Source organism: Scardinius erythrophthalmus (genome assembly GCF_964197995.2).
Source record: "Scardinius erythrophthalmus genome assembly, chromosome: 5".
NCBI lineage: Eukaryota > Metazoa > Chordata > Actinopteri > Cypriniformes > Leuciscidae > Scardinius > Scardinius erythrophthalmus.
Genome location: NC_138225.1, coordinates 36,933,987 through 36,954,303, shown reverse-complemented (window position 1 = coordinate 36,954,303; position 20,317 = coordinate 36,933,987). Strand labels below are relative to the sequence as shown.

Genomic DNA, 20,317 nt, shown 5'->3' with positions numbered 1-20,317 from the left:
TCTTTTGTAAAAGAAAAAGTCTGGTTCATCAAGTGTTATAACAAGTGTAATTATACTTTATTTACTATCTACTAAAATAGCTTTGTATTTAAACAGGAAAAAAGATTTCAAAGATTAGTACTGATTAGTATTGCCCCCTGCTGGTGATGTCGTAAATACACCATCTGGTTCTAAAACTATCTTTCTCCATTGCCAACTTTTCAAAAATACTTTTGGGGGGTTCTGAGCCAGTCGAGCACGTTCTTTTGAGATGAATGATAGCTAATGCTGATGAATATCTTTCTCCGGGTAATGTAGGCCTTGTGTGTGTCCCTGTGGTTGCTTCAGTGAGGGCCCTACAGTCACGTTGGCTTTATCTCAACTGCAAATGTTTACACAGGCCTATAAATGACTCATTGAGATTTTGAGACCTTATCAGGGGTTACTTGAAATTATGACAAGCTATTAGGAAATGTGTTTCTGTTGACTTCTCAGAAAAACTCTGGCAGTAAAAAAAAGCAGAGTTGAGTAAGTTTAACAGAGACAGAACTGTTGAACATCAAAATCTGACTGTTATTTAGTTATTAATTTTGTGCATACGTCTGTGGTTAACATTAGGCTTACTTACCTTTACCAATACATACAGTCATTTATATCGCAAATATTTTTATTGGCTGCCGCTTTTAGTTTGTGCTTGGCTTGCTGTTTAATAATTATTTGAAACAGCAAACTGGCAGCTCCAGTAGTCAAGTCACCTTCATTTATATAGCGCTTTTAACAATATAGTTTGTTTCAAAGCAGCTTTACAGTGATAATAGGAAATTAAAGTAGCCTTAACAGAGATTGTTTTGGCTTTACAGCAGCTCTAGAATAAAGTTATTGTCCAGTAAGCTAAGTAGAGATTTATCTTGGAAACTATAAACTTCAAATAAACATTTTAATAATAATTAAATTAATCAAGAATTTATACCTGTTTGGAAAATGGATGGATGATTTAGCTGTGGGCGACTCTCACAGTGTATTATAGGTATTCTCTGTCTAGCACTTGAGCACAAAGCCTTTTAATGGATGTCAATGGGGGTGAGGAGTAACTACGCTGAATAAACCGCTTTTGTGAGGAAAATTAACTGATCATTTAATGAATCGACATACCATCGGTTTATTTTCAACATGTTTGCTCTTAAAGGGGTCATAAATTGAGATATTAAGATATTAAGCAGACAGTCTACTAATACTCTAATGAGTTGACATGTAGCTGCAAAGTTACTTATAGTTAGTAGAATGTCTAAGTGGACTATCAAAATAAAGTCTTACCTAGATAACTGTAGGCTATTCCACAATTTGGGGCAGGCTATGGCAAAAGCCTGTGGTCTCTCTTTCTTTTTAACCGTGATCTGGGAACCTTCAAACATATTCTGATTTGATGACCTTAAACATCTAGCAGATATGGTAACAGTCACAAGTTCAGATACGAAGATGCCAGCCCATTTAAGACCTTAAAAACAAAGAGTAAAATCTTAAACTCTATTCTAAAACATACCAGCAACCAAGGCAGAGAGAGCAAAACGGGGGTAATGCCTCATATTTACATGTGCCAGTGAGAAGTCTTGCAGCTGCATTTCGGACTATTTACAAACGGTTCATATTAGATTGACTACCTATATAAATTGAATTGCAATAGTCTAGACGAGAAGATATAAATGCATGTATTACATTACCTTCCAAAAGTTCCTTTCGGTACATTTCATCGCGTATTCTTTGGTAAATCAGTTGCTATTTCAGCGCAAGCATTAAACAGACTTTTACGATATGGACTCAACAGTAATGTAACAACATGTAAGTAACTGTGTTCATTCTAATGCCTGATCTGTGACCAGTGATTTATGATATGTAATTATTCATGTACAGTCAGATGTTCATTGCTGTTTATGTGTCAGTAAATCAAACCAGTGACTAAACGGTCAACTTCACATTGTTTCTCTTAGTAGGATGAAAATATTCTGTTAATTAAACTGTGATTAAATTATTTAAAAAGCGATCATAGAACACTCCCTTTACAGTCGCTGGAGCTGTCAATCAAACAGCACAAGTTTATTAGTGACTGAGTTCCGGACTCTCGCTAATACTCCCGTTATAATCAACAAATCTCTTTAATAATAATAATAATAATAATAATCAATTTAAATCGTGTTTGCACCGTTAGTTACGATGAAAGCATTCGTGAGAGTGCAGAAATAGAGTTGCAATGAGAGATCACTACATTCATGCGCTCAGCATGTCTGTGATTGGCCACAATGCTGATTACTGCAGTCTTTATTTAAATAATGCTAGATCTAAATATAATGCTATCAACACTTTTCACGATCAGTTGACCTCGACAGCTGTGATAGTAAAAATTGTTTTTTGAGAGAGTTCCACATGTAATACTTAGCTATTTCATATGCAAAAATGTTAGCCAATCACAGCAGTGGGCGTTTACATTGAAGTCAGCAGACATGCCACTTAAAACAGAGCGTTCAAATCAGAGGCTAAAATCAGGGTAAGAAAAATGCCTTTTATTTCTAAATTCTGACCATTTTTGAGTGCACCTCAGGAAAAATTTACAACAATAAAACAATGCAGTTCATGACCCCTTTAAACATTCCTTTTGGATTGATCTATTTTTAGTGTTTACACCTTGAAAAAACCTAGCTGTTTTATAAGAGAAGTCACAGACAACTGCGCGACAGGTCTGATTCGGTTTATGCCACTTCTCATTCATTTATATGGTATCCGCAAACAATGACTTGCTGCATCGGAAATCTTAAAAATACTGCCATCGGAGGTAAGAAGCATTCCAAGATAGGAAGGCATCAAGGCACGTCTGAATCCAAAATTAGCTTCACTTCCTGTCTCCTGAGATACCTTGATTCGGTGACAGTTAAGCTAGAAAAAGAAAGATGGCGTCTGAAAGTTGCGATTACTGGTCAGTTTGTGTGTATATGAACGTTTTTGACCAACGTTTTCCACTACATTTTTGTTTAGTTTTCACCAAAGCTTGCTCTATTTAGCTGTATCATTAAACTGTTAAGGTGCCTCAGAAGTCTGTCCGAAATCAGTTACCTGAGGTACATTCATGCGCAAACATTTCCTTAATTTTCCAGCAGGATTTGCACCTGCCCACACTGCCAAAACAACCAAAACCTGGTTCAATGACCATGGTATTACTGTGTAATTACTGTGTGATTTCATGTAATATTCAAATTTTCTGGGATTTTGATTCCGTGGGTTTCATAAGCTGTAAGCCATAATCATCAAAATTATAACAAATAAAGGCTTGAAATATCTCACTTTGCATGTAATGAGTCTATATATTAGTTTCACCTGTTAAGTTGAATTCTTGAAATAAATCATCTTTTTGATGATATTCTAATTTTATGACCAGCACCTGTAATGTCAAGGTTGTAGTGTGATTGGTTATCAAGGCACACGTGATCCTAGTTAGCCGTTATGCTTTATCCAATGGTAGAGTCAGCCTTTGCACGAATTCTTCGCTGTTTTCTCGCTTTTTGCTCGCGGGTTTCTCTATAGAGCTCCCCCTACAGGTTCGGAATAGATATTTGACAACACTGTCGTCAAAACTCGTTGGCGACTCGCCCCCCTCCTATCTTCTCCCGCTGGTCATGTGCATTTGTTTTCAAAGAACCCGGTGAACGCACGGAGCCATGTCCACTGAGGTATGTATGATACACAGAAGGCTAGCAAATAAATGTTTAGATAGTGTATGTGTGCAGTGCCGTAAAGCAATTCGTTACATCGCGAGACCTGATATCACGCGATACTTTGGCCCGCCGGCCCAAAGTTGCAAGTGTGGTTTTTCGGCTCCCAGGCGCTCGGGGGGTGCGAGACGACCACCATTCAACCCGAAAAATGTCATATAACCATTCCAATGACTCCGAAGCTGTTCAAATTAAGCTAAAAAAACTGCACAGTGCTGCTTTAAAAATCTTTATATCACCTGGCTTTCTATTAATGCAATATAGTGAATGACAACTGTCTGTGGTCTCCTAGTGGCTTAATTTGCAGCAAAACAAAAGAATGCCTTCATAATAAACTCAGACAAGCTCAGTGCCAACTCATTTTTCATCAGTTTTTTTCCATGAATTCGTATGTGTGCAAAGTATTGTGAATGACTGAAGGATACACTTGATGCCTCCATCAAAATGAGCCGAAAGAAGGACACTAAGCGAAAGCTGCCCTCCAAGGATCCTTCAAATTGAGACGTCCTTTGACATAGCTTGATGACTTGGCAGCTGAGATATGCAGCCTTCCAATTGAGAAGCACCACCAACGGGGTGGTTTGTCCATTGCCCAATGAATCTACTGTAATGTAAATCCGTTTTTTTTTTTTTATTGGTTCACAGTCAGTCTGAACTGTCGTCATATGGTCAAGAGTGTCGTAAAGACTCTTCAAGCTATTTTTGTGTTTCATTGATAAAACAAAAGGGTTTGGAACAAAACGAGGGTGGGTATGAACATTGTCAGCATGTTTTCATTATTCTTTATTTATTCAAACGGCCAAAACAACTTCAGATAGACAAATATAAGGACTGCTGTCCTCCATACTCATATTTCTATGGTATCAATGTGATTTAATTTACACAAAACTGAAATCTTTGTTCTTTGGTTTTTTGGAGGTAATGTAAAAATATTCATTATAAGAATATCCACCTCTTTCTTTGCTCTGAAATCACAACATGCATTACAATGAGACCTCAAATTTACACATACAAAGAACAGATATTTAACAACCTCTTGTGGCAAGATAAGATGGCTCCTGACAGTTTTGATCAAGACAGAAATATTTCACAAGAATTTCCTACTCTTTTTGGTCACAGATATTGAAATAATTAGCTCACCATGATGTCAAAGCTGTTGACAAACCTAATATAGTGGAATATTTTAGTGCTCTCATTTTGATCAGCAACAGCAATATTACAACTCAGGTTTGTAATTTGTACACACACCTCAACAAAGACACACAAATCAGTAATTTTGACGCAGCAGAGCATATTTTCCATGTCAAACAATTACTTCTGCAGTCAGATAGGGCTTATTCAATTGCATATATGTACTTAATGATGGAAAGGCCTACAGCGGAGGGATATAAAGCATAATGCTTTATGACAACACCATGTCTGCTATAATAAAAGAGTTCTTGTGCCTTTAAAGTTCAAATATTTGTACAAATAAGGCATAATAGGGGATTAAAAGTATTTATGGCTGAAAAAAATGGATAATTTTAACCTTCCTTTAAAAAAAAAAATACAAAAAATTCCCTTTTAAGGTATAAAAGGCACTTCAGTTAAAAACAGAAATCTAACCACAGGAGTTAAATGCATGTGAATCCATTTCTTTAAAATGTACTGTCCCAAAACACCAAAAAAAATAGAGATGGGAGGTAGCTGTTTACATGTTACTTTTCAAGTCTGGATTCACCTTGACTCATATTCTGGCTATGAATGAATGCATATGTGTGTTGGTATCTGAGGCTTTTACAACAGATGCGCAGATATACACAAGAAACCTGAATTTATGATATGAGTGACAGTAAACCTCACTTCCTTAGAAAACCAAACAGAAGATTCATCTTTTAAAAACAATCTGTTCATTCTCTATTGCACTTTACATAAAATATACATACACACACATGTACATGTATAAATACACATGATCATGTATAACTATAGAATTCGAAATAAGTACTTCATTTCAAATATGTTAAGCTGGATCATGTGCGAAAAACACAACTGTGAATAAATTAAGACTTCTAACAGCATATAATAATCACCTCTACCACCTCTAACATATCCAGGCCTCGTTTTGCTCTGAAAAGAAATCTCTCATCTCGAGCTGCTCGCATAAGAAGTCTTGTTTCCTCCAAAGCTGCTCTCGATTCCTCTTTGCTCATGTTTAAAGGCTGAGGTCCATGCTTGAGAGGAGAGGTACAAAACTCAGGCCAGTTTTGTTGGCCTCTAGGCTAACAGAGGCTCTGTAATCCTGTTGATCAGGGTTTTTTTTGGCTTCCATTGTTGCTTTCTTTATAAAAAGCACACAGGGCCCACCTCCAGGTGGTAATGTGAGCCAGGTTTAGAGCTGGGCAAATTGTAGACCTCCACAATGGGCAGTAAGTTTGGGTCCTGTGTCCGGAAAATGAACTGTGTCTGATGCCATCGTCCATCTGTGATCTGAGAGGATAAAACATGGAAGGATCAGCTGCAATAATGAGGTATCCTAATAATGACATGTGTAAAATAGTAGTTTTTACATTGCCAAAAAGGCTGAACCCCTTAAGACGTAAAATATTTACTCGAAGGACCCCCCTAAGATTCTAAGTTAATATTTAAATTAAATTATATAACAATAAAAGCTGTTTTTGGACTAATAAGGAAGTTTTCAGTTCTGAAACTTACAGGATATTCTTATAGTATGATGACCTCTTGTATGTCAAAAGCTCAAGGAAAACACACATTCCACAACATTGCTTTATTTTGACTTTAAAGTGGACTCAAATCTCTTTTTAGTGTCTCACTCCACATTAAATTTACACTGTTTTAAGAACATTATCAAATTGAATGATACTAATAATAATTATTGTGTAATTATTAAAATGAAGACAGAAATATATTACTGTTGTAAATTACAGTTAAAAATAAATATGAGATTAGAATAATGTTATATTACATTGTAAGTTACAATACAAATACTATTACAAAACGTTCAAACCGTAGAGCTTTTAACATTTCAAATTCTCCAGTTTTTATGTTGGCGGAATACTGATGAAATGCATGTTAGAAATTTACGCAATGTTGGAATTTATGCAAATGTGTAAATAAAGTAAACAATGGCACATGTTTCTTTCCCAAATGCATGTTAAAATCGCAGCACATGCAGAGATAGAGTTTGTCTATTTATGAGACGCTCTGAGACACCGGATCATAAAACAGTACCGCACTCTGAAACACGCAATGCATCAGACTTTATCGATTTTTAATCAAATTGCAGCCTTTGATTTGATAATCACACAAAGCTATATCGCGATTATATACTTTAATTTGAGCTTTTCATCAGCTCACAAACTCCCTGCAGTTACCTCACAAACCCTTGTTTGGGAAACCCTGTATTACTTTATGCATACCCAGCAATCATCCTTTATCAGATCAGGCTCGATGAATCCCCCAGACTCGATTATCTGTCCGTTCCAGGCTTTAAAGTACACTGCACTAGACGAAGGAGTTTTGGAATCCCCCGCTGCCCAAACAGAGACGTTCAGGCAGTGGATGGTGATGATCTGCACAGACTCTGAGCTCAGGAGGTGGATGAAGTTCATCTGGATCAGACTTACTCCAGTCTCCACCTTAAAAAAAGAAATAACAATATAATTGACAAATCAGAACAATGGAACAACATGAGGGGGAAGAAATGCTGACAGAGTTTGAACCATTCTGTAGAGAAATGGACACAAAAGCAGAGCTTCCTGAAATAGGGCCGTTTAAATTCAGCGTAATCCTGCTCATAATGTTCTACGGTTGGTTGCCGGATTTAAAGACCTTGGACACAGCGACTGGCTTGAGGCAGGTTTGACCTCCATTGGTGAAGTTACACGTCACTTCAATATTGTCAGAGGAGCAGCCCAGGTTAGGATCTATCCAATAAGTGCCTTTAGTAAAGAAAAGATCAAAATAAAATGAGTGAGTACATTCCTAACCTATTCATTCCTATCAAACATGACAAACTACAACTGCAATTGGCTATTAGCTATCTTAATTATTTTACATATTTGGTTGTATTAATGTAGCTATAGTGAACGCCAATGAAATTTACAATGAATATAATGTACTCACCATCATTCAACTTCTGCTCGCATTCAAACAGATCTCTGCACATTCTGGCTGGATTCTCCTGGGTGCCCAGCGGGTTCTTGATGCTGTGGATCAGGGTGCTGAGGTAGTGGAGAGTCTTAAAGATCTCGGTCCCCTGGTCCAGCATTGGAAGGTCAGTATCCTGATACATCTGTGGAATGGAATGAAACAAAGTCAAAATGGTCTAATGTTTGCAGATTACCTGTGACTAGGGGCTTTGAAATATTTTTTTTTTTTCTTTGGTAATGAAAATACAGTGACCGGGAGGGGACATGTTCGGTTCACTTAGTTTTGTCGTGGCCACAACATATAAACTCGTGGGAACGTGATAATATGTTGTTGCCACGAGATATTAATTTGTGGGAACGTGATGATAAATCGTGGTCATTTTGTTGAGGTAACGACATCATTATGTCGTGGCCACGCGATGTAAAGAAAACATTTTTCTTGTGGCCACGACTTCATATTTTGAGAGAACGACATGTATTTCTCGTAGCCAAGAGTTATGTTGAGGGAACCACATCGGTCAATACTGTTACCATATACAGCAGTCGGAGACGGATACAGTATCACTGATGAAATAACATTTTACATTGAATTAGGAATGTCATATAAAGATATAGTGCGGCCTCTGGCATTAAGACATGGGTACGTAAGTGAAAGACGCCTTAAGTTGAATGGGCTTTTTCGTTGAAAATTTGCTGGCTTGAATGAAATACTCGGGTCACGAATAAAGTTCCTTTTAAGGCAATAAACAAAAACAAATTATGAGAAACTTAAATTAACAAATAAAGTAAATTATGACCAGGTAAAAGGAGGAGCCCATATCGCGTGTGAAGATTCAGTTCCCACGTGTTATAAAACTGGTAGCCACGAGAAACGGATGATGTTCGCTCAACATAGGATCTCGTGCCCACGAGATATTATGATGTTCCCATGACTTAATATCACATTCCCACGAGTTTATATGTTGTGGCTACGACAAAACTAAGTGAACCGAACATGTCCCCTCCCGGTCACTGTATGAAAATGCTTATTTTTTGTGTACATGCTTTTCTATCCGTAATGTATCATCAATTTCCCCTCCTTAATGTAACGGATTCTAGTGGTGTCTTAGTGGTTTTCTTGACAATTATTACTTTCGTTTGTAATTTCATCTGAGCAGGTGTGTTTAATTAGGCTGCTTTGGGTGAGAACCTTTTTCTTGAGACGGAGGGCCTGCCCCAATACCTACACTTGCGGTATTTTCCTGTATTTGGCCCAAGTGTTCAAGAGGGCGTTTAACCTTTGATTAGCCAATGGGACACATTTATATCATAGTGTTGTAAAAACACATACAAAAATACAGAGCTTTATTTAGCCAATTTTGTTTTAAATACTTTTGTATTTAAACTTTTAAATGTCTGTTCAGTAGTCCCTATGTAACAGATGACAATTGAATTGCTTCTAATTAAGTGATAAAAGGAGTTGCAAATACAAATTGCAAAATACTCATCTCTGTACCAATAAAATGTGCAACACATAAATAAGTTATAAGTAATTTCTAATTAATTTAACTTAGACTGGAATGTTTTTTGCAAATTTTTCGTGATTTCGGGGCACACGAGTTTCTGAACATGATGAATGATGGGATATGCTTAGCCTCAAATGCTGCTCAGAAGCAGTATTAGAGATAGTGTGGATTTAGTGTGCATTAAGGGCACTGAGCTTTGGTATTTATTAGTCTTCTGCTCTTACCTCCTGTCGCATACATGTACTCTCAAGTGGCCAAGACTGACAAAGATACCTTAATATATTCTAGGCATACTTACATGAGCATAAGATACACCAGGAAGCCCCTATAAACCAATGAGAGATAAAGAAACAGAAAGCACTGATTATTACTATGAGCTTCAGCTAAATGCAATTCAAGCATGACACATACTGTACTATTCATTTGTTTGTTAAAATGCATTAAGACTACTTACTGGAGGTCCAGGTGGTCCACGAGGACCTGGATGTCCCTAAAGGTTGGTGAAAAAAAAAAAACATTTTTATGTTGGTTAAATAGTACTACTTAATTTAAATGAATATACATGGGTAGTAACAATGAAGGACATTGGGGAAACATACCCTTGGTCCCTGAACACCCTATTTAAAATAAAAGAAGAAACAAAATTATTTTCAGTGGCGAACCCTTTTCAAACATGAATTCACTTGGAGATTGACTAGAAATGGTTCTCCCTACTAATCTGAATGTAGCTTGAAAGTGTTATAGGCTAAGTCTCATTCCACTCTCTAGTTCCACATGCTGTGAATCAGTTCATGAATATAAATGATTCAATTACCTGCAACACAAGTTCCCAGTTACAAGATTTCCAGTGTATTCAGTGAACTTGTAGAGTGAATGTTTGAGTGCACTTGGAACAATTTTGAGTTGACAATGCGACAGCCTTAGAAATGGTTTAATCCCTGGGAAGTGCACTTGAGTGGATTGAGACACACCCCTAAGGCTTCAAGGCTTGAATACTTCAAGCGAAATTTTCAGGAGTTCTAAACATCTTGCCTTAGTGATCTTACCAGAAACGTTACACTGATAAACACCTTTGAACTACGTAATTACGTTGTGATTACATAATACGTAGCTGTGCTCTGGGGCTTTACCTTCTTTTAAGTGGAAACCTTCTCTGTTTCATTTCTTCTGTTATATCACTCAAGGTCAGACGCAAGAAAAATGTAATAAAAATAACCTAAAAAACACACTCGAGAGCTGCTTTATAGTAGAAATTGAAGCTGTAATTCTAATTCAAAGTGACACTGACACTGTTTTTAATACTGTAAAGCTGCTTGCTTTGCAATGAAGTGCTATAAATAATGACATGACTCAAATGGACTGCCAAATTGCAGAGGTCATGCAAACATATCCACATCCCTATGCTTAGATGCTTTCTTAACTGCTGTTTTCTCACTACTATCATTTGTGTTGTATGTTGATTTTTGAATTGAGAGAAAAGCGCCCAGCACATATTTATTTATTAGTCTACCCAGCAGCGTGAGCGGCTTCGGAATGTTAGCTAACATTATACCGCTGCAAGAATATTTCAACTTCTTTTTACCCCTTAGCAAAGAATGAAAAAGAACTTTGCTGCAAGTATATCGGGGCCCTTAGACTCCCATCTCAGCCCGTTCTCATCCCAAGGCGTCATATAGTGACGCTTTTGACATTTCGTCTACATCGAACGCACATGGCATTAGCGTCAATATGAGACGCAGATAGATATGGGCCAGAAGGCGCCTCCTAGCGGTCTAACCCTAACCCTACCCCAGACCTAAACCTACCCATAACCGAACAAAGGTCTGTGCGTGTCATATTGACGCTAAAGGGTGCCATGTGCGTTCGATGTAGACGAAATGTCAAAAGCGTCAGTATATGACGCCGTAGGATGAGAATGCGTTGCCCATCTCAGTAATGTCACTGAATGGAGATGATAAGGCAGGAAGTGAGCTTATACCAATGTCAATGCCAGTCTAAAACAGGATTATATAGGAACCATACGTATTAGAAGTTCAGCATTTCAAAAGGATTCTTACCATTTCTCCTTGATTTCCTTTATCTCCTTGTGGTCCCTAGTAAAAAGAGGATCTTTTTAGATTATGCACCCAATTAGAAGCCACCTGTGAAACATCTTGAGTGATTCAGATCATACATACTGGGTTACCACTAGGCCCAATGATACCAACGGGTCCTATGGCTCCTTGCATCCCCTTAAAAGAAGAAACACCTACAGTAGTTGCTGATCAAGAACTCTTCATCCAACTCATTGGTGTTTTAACAACAGTTCTCACAGTGGTACTTACCATTAAACCCAGAGGACCCTTTGGGCCCTGGATACCCACAGAGCCAAGGTCTCCGGGTGGCCCCTGTAAATGACAGAAACACTTTAGAGGTCAAAACTGTTTGGCCTTAAACTGACACAAATGTCATCACAAAGCTTTTGGTTATACTGCATTAATAGATCTCTCAAAGCTGCTTAAAGAAGCTATTTTTCATCTTACGCTACAGTGCTTCTACAGCTGTAATGAAATGCTACAGTAGATTGCACTTTTTTCTTGAAGGCTTAGCATTTAAATGAGAAGGAAACATTTACTGCTTGCCTGATTAATTGGATTCTGACGAATCACATAAATGCGCTCTTTCTTTTCAGTTTAGACTGTTCATTAATCACAAGACTAGTCACTGGTTTTATGTAAGCATCATTAAACATTATTAAACACCTAGCAGCTTTACTTTGTGTAATAGATTTTATCTGTGGTGAAATCTACCCTTTTTTAGCCTCTGGTAAAACAGGAAATCATTTCAGATACTCAGAATAAAGAGGACATTTCCATGTGAAACAGGGTATTCAAGGAAGGGACTTGATTGGTTCTCATCTTCTCAGTTCTCGTGCATGCGTCATGGCGCTCTCGTGAACTCACATCAGAGGCCCACACAGAAGAAAATGAATAGTTGAATAAAGTCGTTATTTTTGTGGGTTTTTTTGCGCACAAAAAGTATTCTCGTCGCTTTTTTTTTTTGTAACATGCACAGATCATTCACAATAAGACCAGCAACACATATTAAAGTAAACAGGGCAATTGTTATGAAAATTTTAATTTATATGATAACAGTAGTACAATAAGTGTGTTTACCTGTGGTCCAAACATTCCAAGAACTCCAGGAAATCCCTGTTCACCAGTATCACCCTAAAGAGAAAATCAAACAGAACAGTGTCAAAAACAGTTTGTGACAATTAGTGTTAAAGAAATGTCACTCTCATTCATTCATTAACTGATAAATAGACTGAAAATATGTATATACACTACCTTTCAAAAGTTTAGGGCCAGTAAGATTTTAATTATTATTTTAAATTAACACTTGGATGCATTAAATAGATCAAGTGTGAAAGTAAAGAAAATGTTCAAATAAATGTTAATTAAAAATATTTCAATGCTGCCCTTTTGCACCTTTGCCCCTCTTTTTCTATTCATCAAAGAATCCTGAAAGAATGCATCTCAGTTTCCACAAAAATATTAAGCAGCACAACCATTTTCAACAGTGATAATAATAAAATAATAATGTTTCTTGAGCAGCAAATCTAATATTTCATAATATTAGTTTTTTTCCTGTATTTTTTATCAAATAAATGCAGCCCAGGTGAACATTAGAGACTTATTAAAAAATTGTTGAATGGTAGGGTACCATTGTTAAAAAGTTAAAATGCTGTAATTGTCCAGTCAGAATCAAGTATTTTGTAAGAAGTTACTGCCTGATTGCAGCAATTATGTTTGATTTTTAGAGGTTTATCGTTTAAGCAATCTGACATCATTGGAGCAACATTTTGTTGATGTGTTTGTCCTATTTGAATGGATCGATAACGGACAAGTGATACTCACAGGTTGCCCTTTGACCCCTCGGTCACCTTGTTTTCCAGGAAATCCCATTCCTCCATTAAATCCTCTTTTTCCTGGGGGTCCAGTTTGGCCAGGGATGCCCCTGTCACCCTAAATCACAACATAGTGGAATGTTTAAGCTAACACCAGCATATATTGTGAAAGATGCAGATAGTAGTGACACACAAACACAAAGAGCAGGTCACTATCCAAATAAGCAAGTTACCTTTGGGCCAAAAGAGCCTTGAATTCCTGGCAAACCTGGTACACCTGCATTTCCTTGAGGACCTGGTTTTCCAGGAAGACCAAACTCCCCATCACTTCCATGCTCACCCTAACGCACATAACAGAGGAGGAAAAACAAACCAAAACATCACAAACCACAAAAAGCACCTGGGCCATATAAAGTGTTACATTGAGAGCATTGAGAATTACATTCATTGTCTTACTGGCATTCCTTTAGCTCCATCTTTCCCGAGGGCTCCATCAACCCCAGGATCACCCTCAAGACCCTCACGACCAACAACTCCTCTGGGACCAGGAAGACCAACAGGACCCTGTGGGAGAATCACAACTGTTGTAGGTTTATCATGATGTCACTGAACTCAGTTCAGTGTGTAAGAAACGTACTTACAGGGGACCCTCGATTTCCAGATTCACCACGAGGACCGTTTTTGCCTTTTGGACCCTGAATAAAATCGGTTATTCAGTTGAGATGGATATTATGGCCTGGTTTCACAATCAGGGCTTAGATTAAGCCAGGATTAGACCTTAGTTCAGTTAGGACATTTAAGTAGATTTAATAAACATGCCTTAGAAAAAAAAAACATTACTAGTGTGCATCTTGAGACAAAACAATGGCACTGACATATTTTAAGATATCTCAGTGCAAGTTGCTTTCAGTTAAAACAGCTCAAACATGCATTTTAGTCTGGGAATAATCGTAAGCATTGTGTGTGACACCGGGGGTATATGATTAAAATAGAGGACATGTGTGTGCATTATAGACAAAACAGAATCCACATTATGTTTGTGTTCACATGGTAAATTACTTTATTGCCTTTGGATCCTTTAGGCCCTGGAAACCCTCTTGGCCCTGCATTTCCCTGTGGTTATAGACAGGGAAAGTAAAATGAAGAAAAGTATGAAAATTTATATTTTATATAATTCGTTAACTAAAACCATAAATATTTTCATTATTTGAAATAAAATTAACATTTACTGAAATAAAATAAAATTATAAAAAACTTAAACATACTTTTTTTATTTCAGCTAGTTGCCATAGCGACATTTCTCATTTTCATTTAGTTTAAGTTGAAGTACTAAAATATCTAAAACTAAATAAACTAAAACTAAAAACCATTATTAAAACAAGAAAAAGTATACAGAGGTATTTAAAAAAAAAGACTAAATAAATTACTTTAACTACAATAAAAATGTATTTACAATATGAACAAAACTATAATAGCATATCAAAGATATTAAATAACACTGGTTTAAAGATGTAATTATTGGTAGATTTACTCACAGGGAGTCCAGGAGCCCCCGGGTTTCCTCTTTCTCCATGAACACCTTCATGACCCTTTAGATTTAAAAATTGAAATTCAAAAATTGACATATAAAGTATATGTAATTAGTGATCTATATATTCAAAACAAATGTTTATAAAATAAAAAGCAAAAAACTTACTGGGTATCCAGGGTCACCTGGCTCTCCCCTTTCTCCTCTGTTGCCGACAGTTCCCTGAATCCCAATCAAAACCAAACACATTGATCAGTTTGGCATCCAGAATTCTCCCAAAACAAGACATAAATGTGTAGTAAATCTAGCGGACTGACTCACGATGTCACCTGAAGGACCAGGTGGACCTTCAACCTTCCCGTCATCTCCTTGCTCTCCCTGAAAATAATACAAATTTATTTAAGCATTAATTTCAGAATTTTTCTACCTAAAATATTGTGTATAGTTGGCCATGCTGTGTATGTCCTAAGGTAAAACAACATCAATAAATTAGAGTTTACAAAGAAATCATCTGTTAGATTTCTTGGGCTTCTGAAACTAGCTTCAAGTTATAAGCAATCTTTTTAGATTTTTTTTACCTTTTCACCTTTTGGTCCTGGGGATCCCATTGGACCTTGTGGTCCTTGATGACCCTAAAATAAACATTAAAGAAAAGAAGTGGAGTATGGAACTATTTGAGCACTCAAAGACAAGTCAACTAGCTCTAACAAGCCCTATTAACTCAGAACTTCACATGATGCAGAGCAGATGTTTTGACTTTGTAACACTTTATGTTGAGGTAAAATTAAGTTTTATAAGGCATGTCTATGTTAAATAACTCTTACTTCATATCCCACTAAACCCGGTTCTCCTTGCTGACCCATTTTTCCCGGAGCACCCTGAAAATGATAGCCATGGAATCTGAGTTAGTTTCAGATAGCAAAATCAGACATTGTATTCTTGCCAAAAAAACGCACAAATATCAGCATTTTCTGTGGTATGTTGATGTAATATGAGATGTTTAAAGTCAAACAATATATCTCTGGCAAGGCTTTTTCAGAGAAAAGCATTTGTAATTATTTCTCTCTTCCTCTCTTAATGCCGTTTCGGTTGACGGCATTGACGTAGCACATTCAAATATTAAAATAAAATAGATTTAGCAGAAGACAGCCCTTTGAAAACAACAAATTATGCACCATAAATCCAGTAGTTCCTCTGCTTCCTTTTGGCCCGATGAAACCCATGGCACTTTGCTCTCCCATTGGTCCAGTCTCGCCAAGGTGACCCTGGTGACCTTTGCTGCCCTGAAATGAATTTAAGCATCATTTATACTCTACATCTGGAAGAACACACACTGATATCTAATGATATGTACTGAGAATGTTGATGGGTAACCATGTAAACTGAAATGCCAACATAAAATACCTTCTCTCCAGGTTTTCCCCTCTCACCAATTTTTCCAGGTTTACCCTCAGGGCCCTGAAATTAACATGACAGAGTTGACAAACTGCAAAAATGAATAGAGCGATATCTCTGAATGAACACATTCAGTAATGACTTATGAGTTTGATCATTCAGCACAACCACAAGGATGTGCAGTTTGTCTTTGCTGTCATCCAACATCACTCAATCTTCAATAAATCTTTAAAGCATGTGGTACAGCAATATAAAGTGACCTAGAGTGAAATGATTTATACCAGTCCTGCTGAGAAACTGCTGAAACCAGCCTAAGGTGATTAACCCTAACCTATCCCTAACCAAGCCTGACCAGCTATAAGAGACTAAAACTTCTCTAAAACCTGCAAACCAAACCAGCCTGACTACTTAAGTGGTAAACTGTTTTTTTTTAGCAGGCCAAGATTTGCTTAATTTTTTAAAATTACGTTTTTAATTTACGTCTCGATTGCTAACACGCTGCTATTGCTAAACTATAAACACAATCTCAAGAATACACCAACTAACAAACCTCAAACTTTCCGGTCAAAATCAAATATTTTAGTCAAAATTATATTCTCTTTTGACACAAAACCTAACAAATACACAGACTATCGTCCTGACTAGTGAACACTAGTGAATTCATAACACTGTAGCAAAAACATCTTATTGGGATTCAGGAATAATTTTGCAGATCAGTGACTATTTACACTACAGTAAAGTGATCTTAAAGTAGATGAAAACCACCAGAGAAGAAAAGTTTAAATACCAATGCAACATAATACAGTATACTGCCAATTATAGTACAGTACTAAATAAATAAATTCAGCATACTCTGCAACTTTGGCCAAATTTAATTACAGTATACAGTACTATAGCAGTTTTGCTATTTCATGTTTATTCATGGATAAATGTGTGCTATTTGAGTTCACATTGTGACACTTGAGTTATTTATATTATGTGTTTGTTTTATGAATGAGAACATGGTTAAACCTGTGTAAAATTAGGGCATTCTTATGTAGTTTTTCAGAAATCATTAATTCAATTTGAATGTGTGTGAAAGCATGTGAAATGTGCTGAGCGTTTTGAGAAATATTTCTTTGTTTTGAGAACTGAAAGAATGGTTTGGGAAATTGTGCCAAGAAATCGTTGTGCCATGGGAATTGTGCCATGGGAAATTGTGCCAAGAAATCAAATATGTTAGAAATCGAGGAAAACTGGAATAACAAGCAAAATACCACAATCAATAACTTTTTTCTTACTGCTAAATATGCAAAAACAATAGCACTGTAATGCGCACATGAATATCTCAACAAAATGATCAGCTATTTCCAAATAGAAAAGAGCGAGCACCTTGATGCCTATTAAGCCAGGATCTCCAGGACGCCCTTCAGTTCCTTTAAATCCGATGGCTCCTTTTTCACCTGTTTCACCCTCCGTTCCAATATCCCCCTTTTCACCCTAGAGACAACAACACTTGTTGAGACTTAGGGTCAATCAAATATTATCTATCCAAGCAAAGGACTAAACAATGTTTACGGACATTTTCTTAATTAAAGTGATCATGCGAAAATAAAAAAAGTTTTGTCAGTTTTCTGACCTTAGCTCCATCAGGACCGCTCAGACCAGCCTCTCCATCAAGTCCAGGGTCACCCTAAACGAGAGCTTTGTTTAAATAAATTCACTGTGCTACTTTAAAGAGACAGATATGGACTTTCATCTGGGTAGATGCCATATTTAACTCGACACAAATGAAAACAATGCTGCATGGCCGTAGCCAGCTATGAGGTCACCGAGGTCCGGACCTCGGTCATTTTTTTATATTCAAAAATAAAATTTCAAGCTCTCTGAATGATTAATTAGCCGTTTAAACCGCGTCATATGTGTGTTTGCAATTTATGTCGCTGCGAGAAGGTAGATCAGTGAACGGGGCTTGAGAGCGTGTTGTGAGCATAGACTGTAAAAAATGCGGCAGAGCGCTTTATGTCACTTTATTATAATTTATAAATAAAGCGCAAAAGAAACTACAAGCATGATGCAACAGCATCGTAGTTGATGTCAATTTGAAAGTCATGAAATGACCAAAAAGTGCCAATAAACTTTTTTTTCTTTTACATTTCCGATAATGGCGCGTATAATTTGCACTAAGTGCCTGTCTTTTTAGCAAAAAAGGCACCCACAACTAAATAGCTACAGTTGCACGGGTCGTTGGGCGTGCGTGAGGTGCTTGAAACTAAGTAGCTTTTGACGCGTTCGACTCGAGTTCGAATCCGCCTTTTGCCGAACTCGCTCTTCTCCCTCTTCTCCCTTTTCCCAATACACATGAGATGTAAAATGTATAGCCTAACATAAAGGTCTCTAGCGTTATATTTTGCCAACGAACTAATATCGAAACCGTGATATGGTTTTGTGCTTTATAAAACAGCACAAGACTTTAAGTATCCTATATAGGCATTATGTTTGTGCTGCGTGATTTAAAGAAAAGTGCGCACTTTGCTCACGCGATCAAAGGGTTTATTTCTTGCAAGTGAAGACATTAGGACAAAAGTATTGTAATTTTCCTATAGTGTAATGTAAAATATACTTTTGAAATATTCATTTTCATTTATTAGGCTATATGGATTTTATGTCATAGGAATAATTATAGAAATCATTATTATATTATTATACTAATTGTTTGGCATACTAAAACACCAGTTATAATGTAATGTAGACTGAAACTCCATATCATAACTAAAAAATATGTTTGAGCCCCCTTTAATGTCCAGGTACAAGTCAATGTTTTTTATTTGTGCACAGTTCATGGGTTGAAGCCCGTTGAAGCTCTTAATTTTGAGCTCTCAAAGAGCACCAGATTGATGCATTTAACCTTAAAATGTACAAAATTTTCTTGCGGGGAAGCATGCCCCCGAACCCCCCTAGAGGGACAGAGGTTTACCCAACATAGTTTTACAAAATCCTATATGGGAAAGATCTATCATTTATGAACTTTACTCCAGCATAGTACAACAAAGTTCCTTTTAAGTCAGTAAACTAAAACTCTTAATGCAAAATTAAAATGTCCTTGGACAAACTATACATTAGGCCTGCCTAAGGGGGGGCCTACAAGACATTGATTGTGCCCAGGGGCCTCTGAATTCTTAATCCGGCCCTGCACCTCACCTCGGACCTCACTAATTTTCAAACCCTGGTTACGGCCTTGCAATGCTGTGAGGGACAAACATGTAGTTTCAAGGTTGCATCTAATAAACCATCCCTTGTGAAAAACAAGTACACTTTATCCTACTTTTAAAAAGAGTACGTGTTAATTAAATAATATACCTTAAAAAAATACTTAAGTATGAACTGAATGTAAAGGTTTTTTTTTTTTACACTTAATTGCATGTTAATTGAAATTAAATGCAATTAGCGGAACTTTACAGTGTTTTTTTTTTTTGACCCACTAAAGTAGGACTTAATTACATATTTATATATTATTTTATAATTCTATTGTCTTTGAAATATGGTTAAAGTGTACTGCTGTATACATATACTGACATGCATTCATGGTAAACTAAAATATAAGTGCAAGTACTTATCAAGTATATAAGTACTTAAAGGGTTAGTTCACCAAAAAATGAAAATTATGTCATTAATGACTCACCCTAATGTCGTTCCAAGCCCGTAAGACCTCCGTTCATCTTCGGAACACAGTTTAAGATATTTTAGATTTAGTCCGAGAGCTTTCTGTTCTTCCATTGAAAGTCAATGGACGGCATACTGTCCATGTCCAGAAAGGCAATACAGACATCATCAAAGTAGTCCATGTGACATCAGTGGCTCAATCTTAAGTTTATCAAGCGACGAGAATACTTTTTGTGCGCAAAAAGTAAACAAAAATAACGTGTTGTACGTCACACGCATCACACATGACCAGCGTCGGCCAATAGTGAGCCTATGTGTGACGTACAACACAGACGCGCTACGCAAAAACACTACGTGAACTCACTCGAGGCCTAGAGAGGAGGAAATGAATAGTGGAATAAAGTCGTTATTTTTGTTTACTTTTTGCGCACAAAAAGTATTCTCGTCGCTTTATAAACTTAAGATTGAGC

The 20,317-nt window shown here is 36.9% G+C and overlaps 1 protein-coding gene across 3 annotated transcripts in view; it reads right to left on the bottom strand.

Annotated features, from left to right (window-relative positions):
* Positions 1-4,469: 4,469 nt before the first annotated feature.
* col27a1b (collagen, type XXVII, alpha 1b) overlaps positions 4,470-20,317 on the bottom strand; it is a 114,897-nt gene continuing 99,049 nt past the window's right edge. For 2 of the 3 annotated variants that reach the window (XM_081364640.1, XM_081364641.1), the window contains exons 36-60: positions 17,824-17,877; positions 17,577-17,684; positions 16,215-16,268; positions 15,986-16,093; positions 15,635-15,688; positions 15,389-15,442; positions 15,132-15,188; positions 14,979-15,032; positions 14,818-14,871; positions 14,342-14,395; positions 13,924-13,977; positions 13,739-13,846; positions 13,516-13,623; positions 13,293-13,400; positions 12,549-12,602; positions 11,718-11,780; positions 11,571-11,624; positions 11,451-11,486; positions 9,993-10,010; positions 9,848-9,883; positions 9,692-9,718; positions 7,863-8,031; positions 7,569-7,678; positions 7,157-7,375; positions 4,470-6,206 (exon numbers count right to left, since the gene is read on the bottom strand). In XM_081364640.1, the coding sequence (XP_081220766.1) occupies positions 6,060-6,206; positions 7,157-7,375; positions 7,569-7,678; positions 7,863-8,031; positions 9,692-9,718; positions 9,848-9,883; positions 9,993-10,010; positions 11,451-11,486; positions 11,571-11,624; positions 11,718-11,780; positions 12,549-12,602; positions 13,293-13,400; positions 13,516-13,623; positions 13,739-13,846; positions 13,924-13,977; positions 14,342-14,395; positions 14,818-14,871; positions 14,979-15,032; positions 15,132-15,188; positions 15,389-15,442; positions 15,635-15,688; positions 15,986-16,093; positions 16,215-16,268; positions 17,577-17,684; positions 17,824-17,877 (1,962 nt within the window). In that variant the 3' untranslated portion in view covers positions 4,470-6,059. Of the gene's footprint in view, positions 6,207-7,156; positions 7,376-7,568; positions 7,679-7,862; positions 8,032-9,691; positions 9,719-9,847; positions 9,884-9,992; positions 10,011-11,450; positions 11,487-11,570; positions 11,642-11,717; positions 11,781-12,548; positions 12,603-13,292; positions 13,401-13,515; positions 13,624-13,738; positions 13,847-13,923; positions 13,978-14,341; positions 14,396-14,817; positions 14,872-14,978; positions 15,033-15,131; positions 15,189-15,388; positions 15,443-15,634; positions 15,689-15,985; positions 16,094-16,214; positions 16,269-17,576; positions 17,685-17,823; positions 17,878-20,317 lie in introns of all 3 variants that reach the window. The other variant, XR_014030138.1, reaches the window with a different exon arrangement.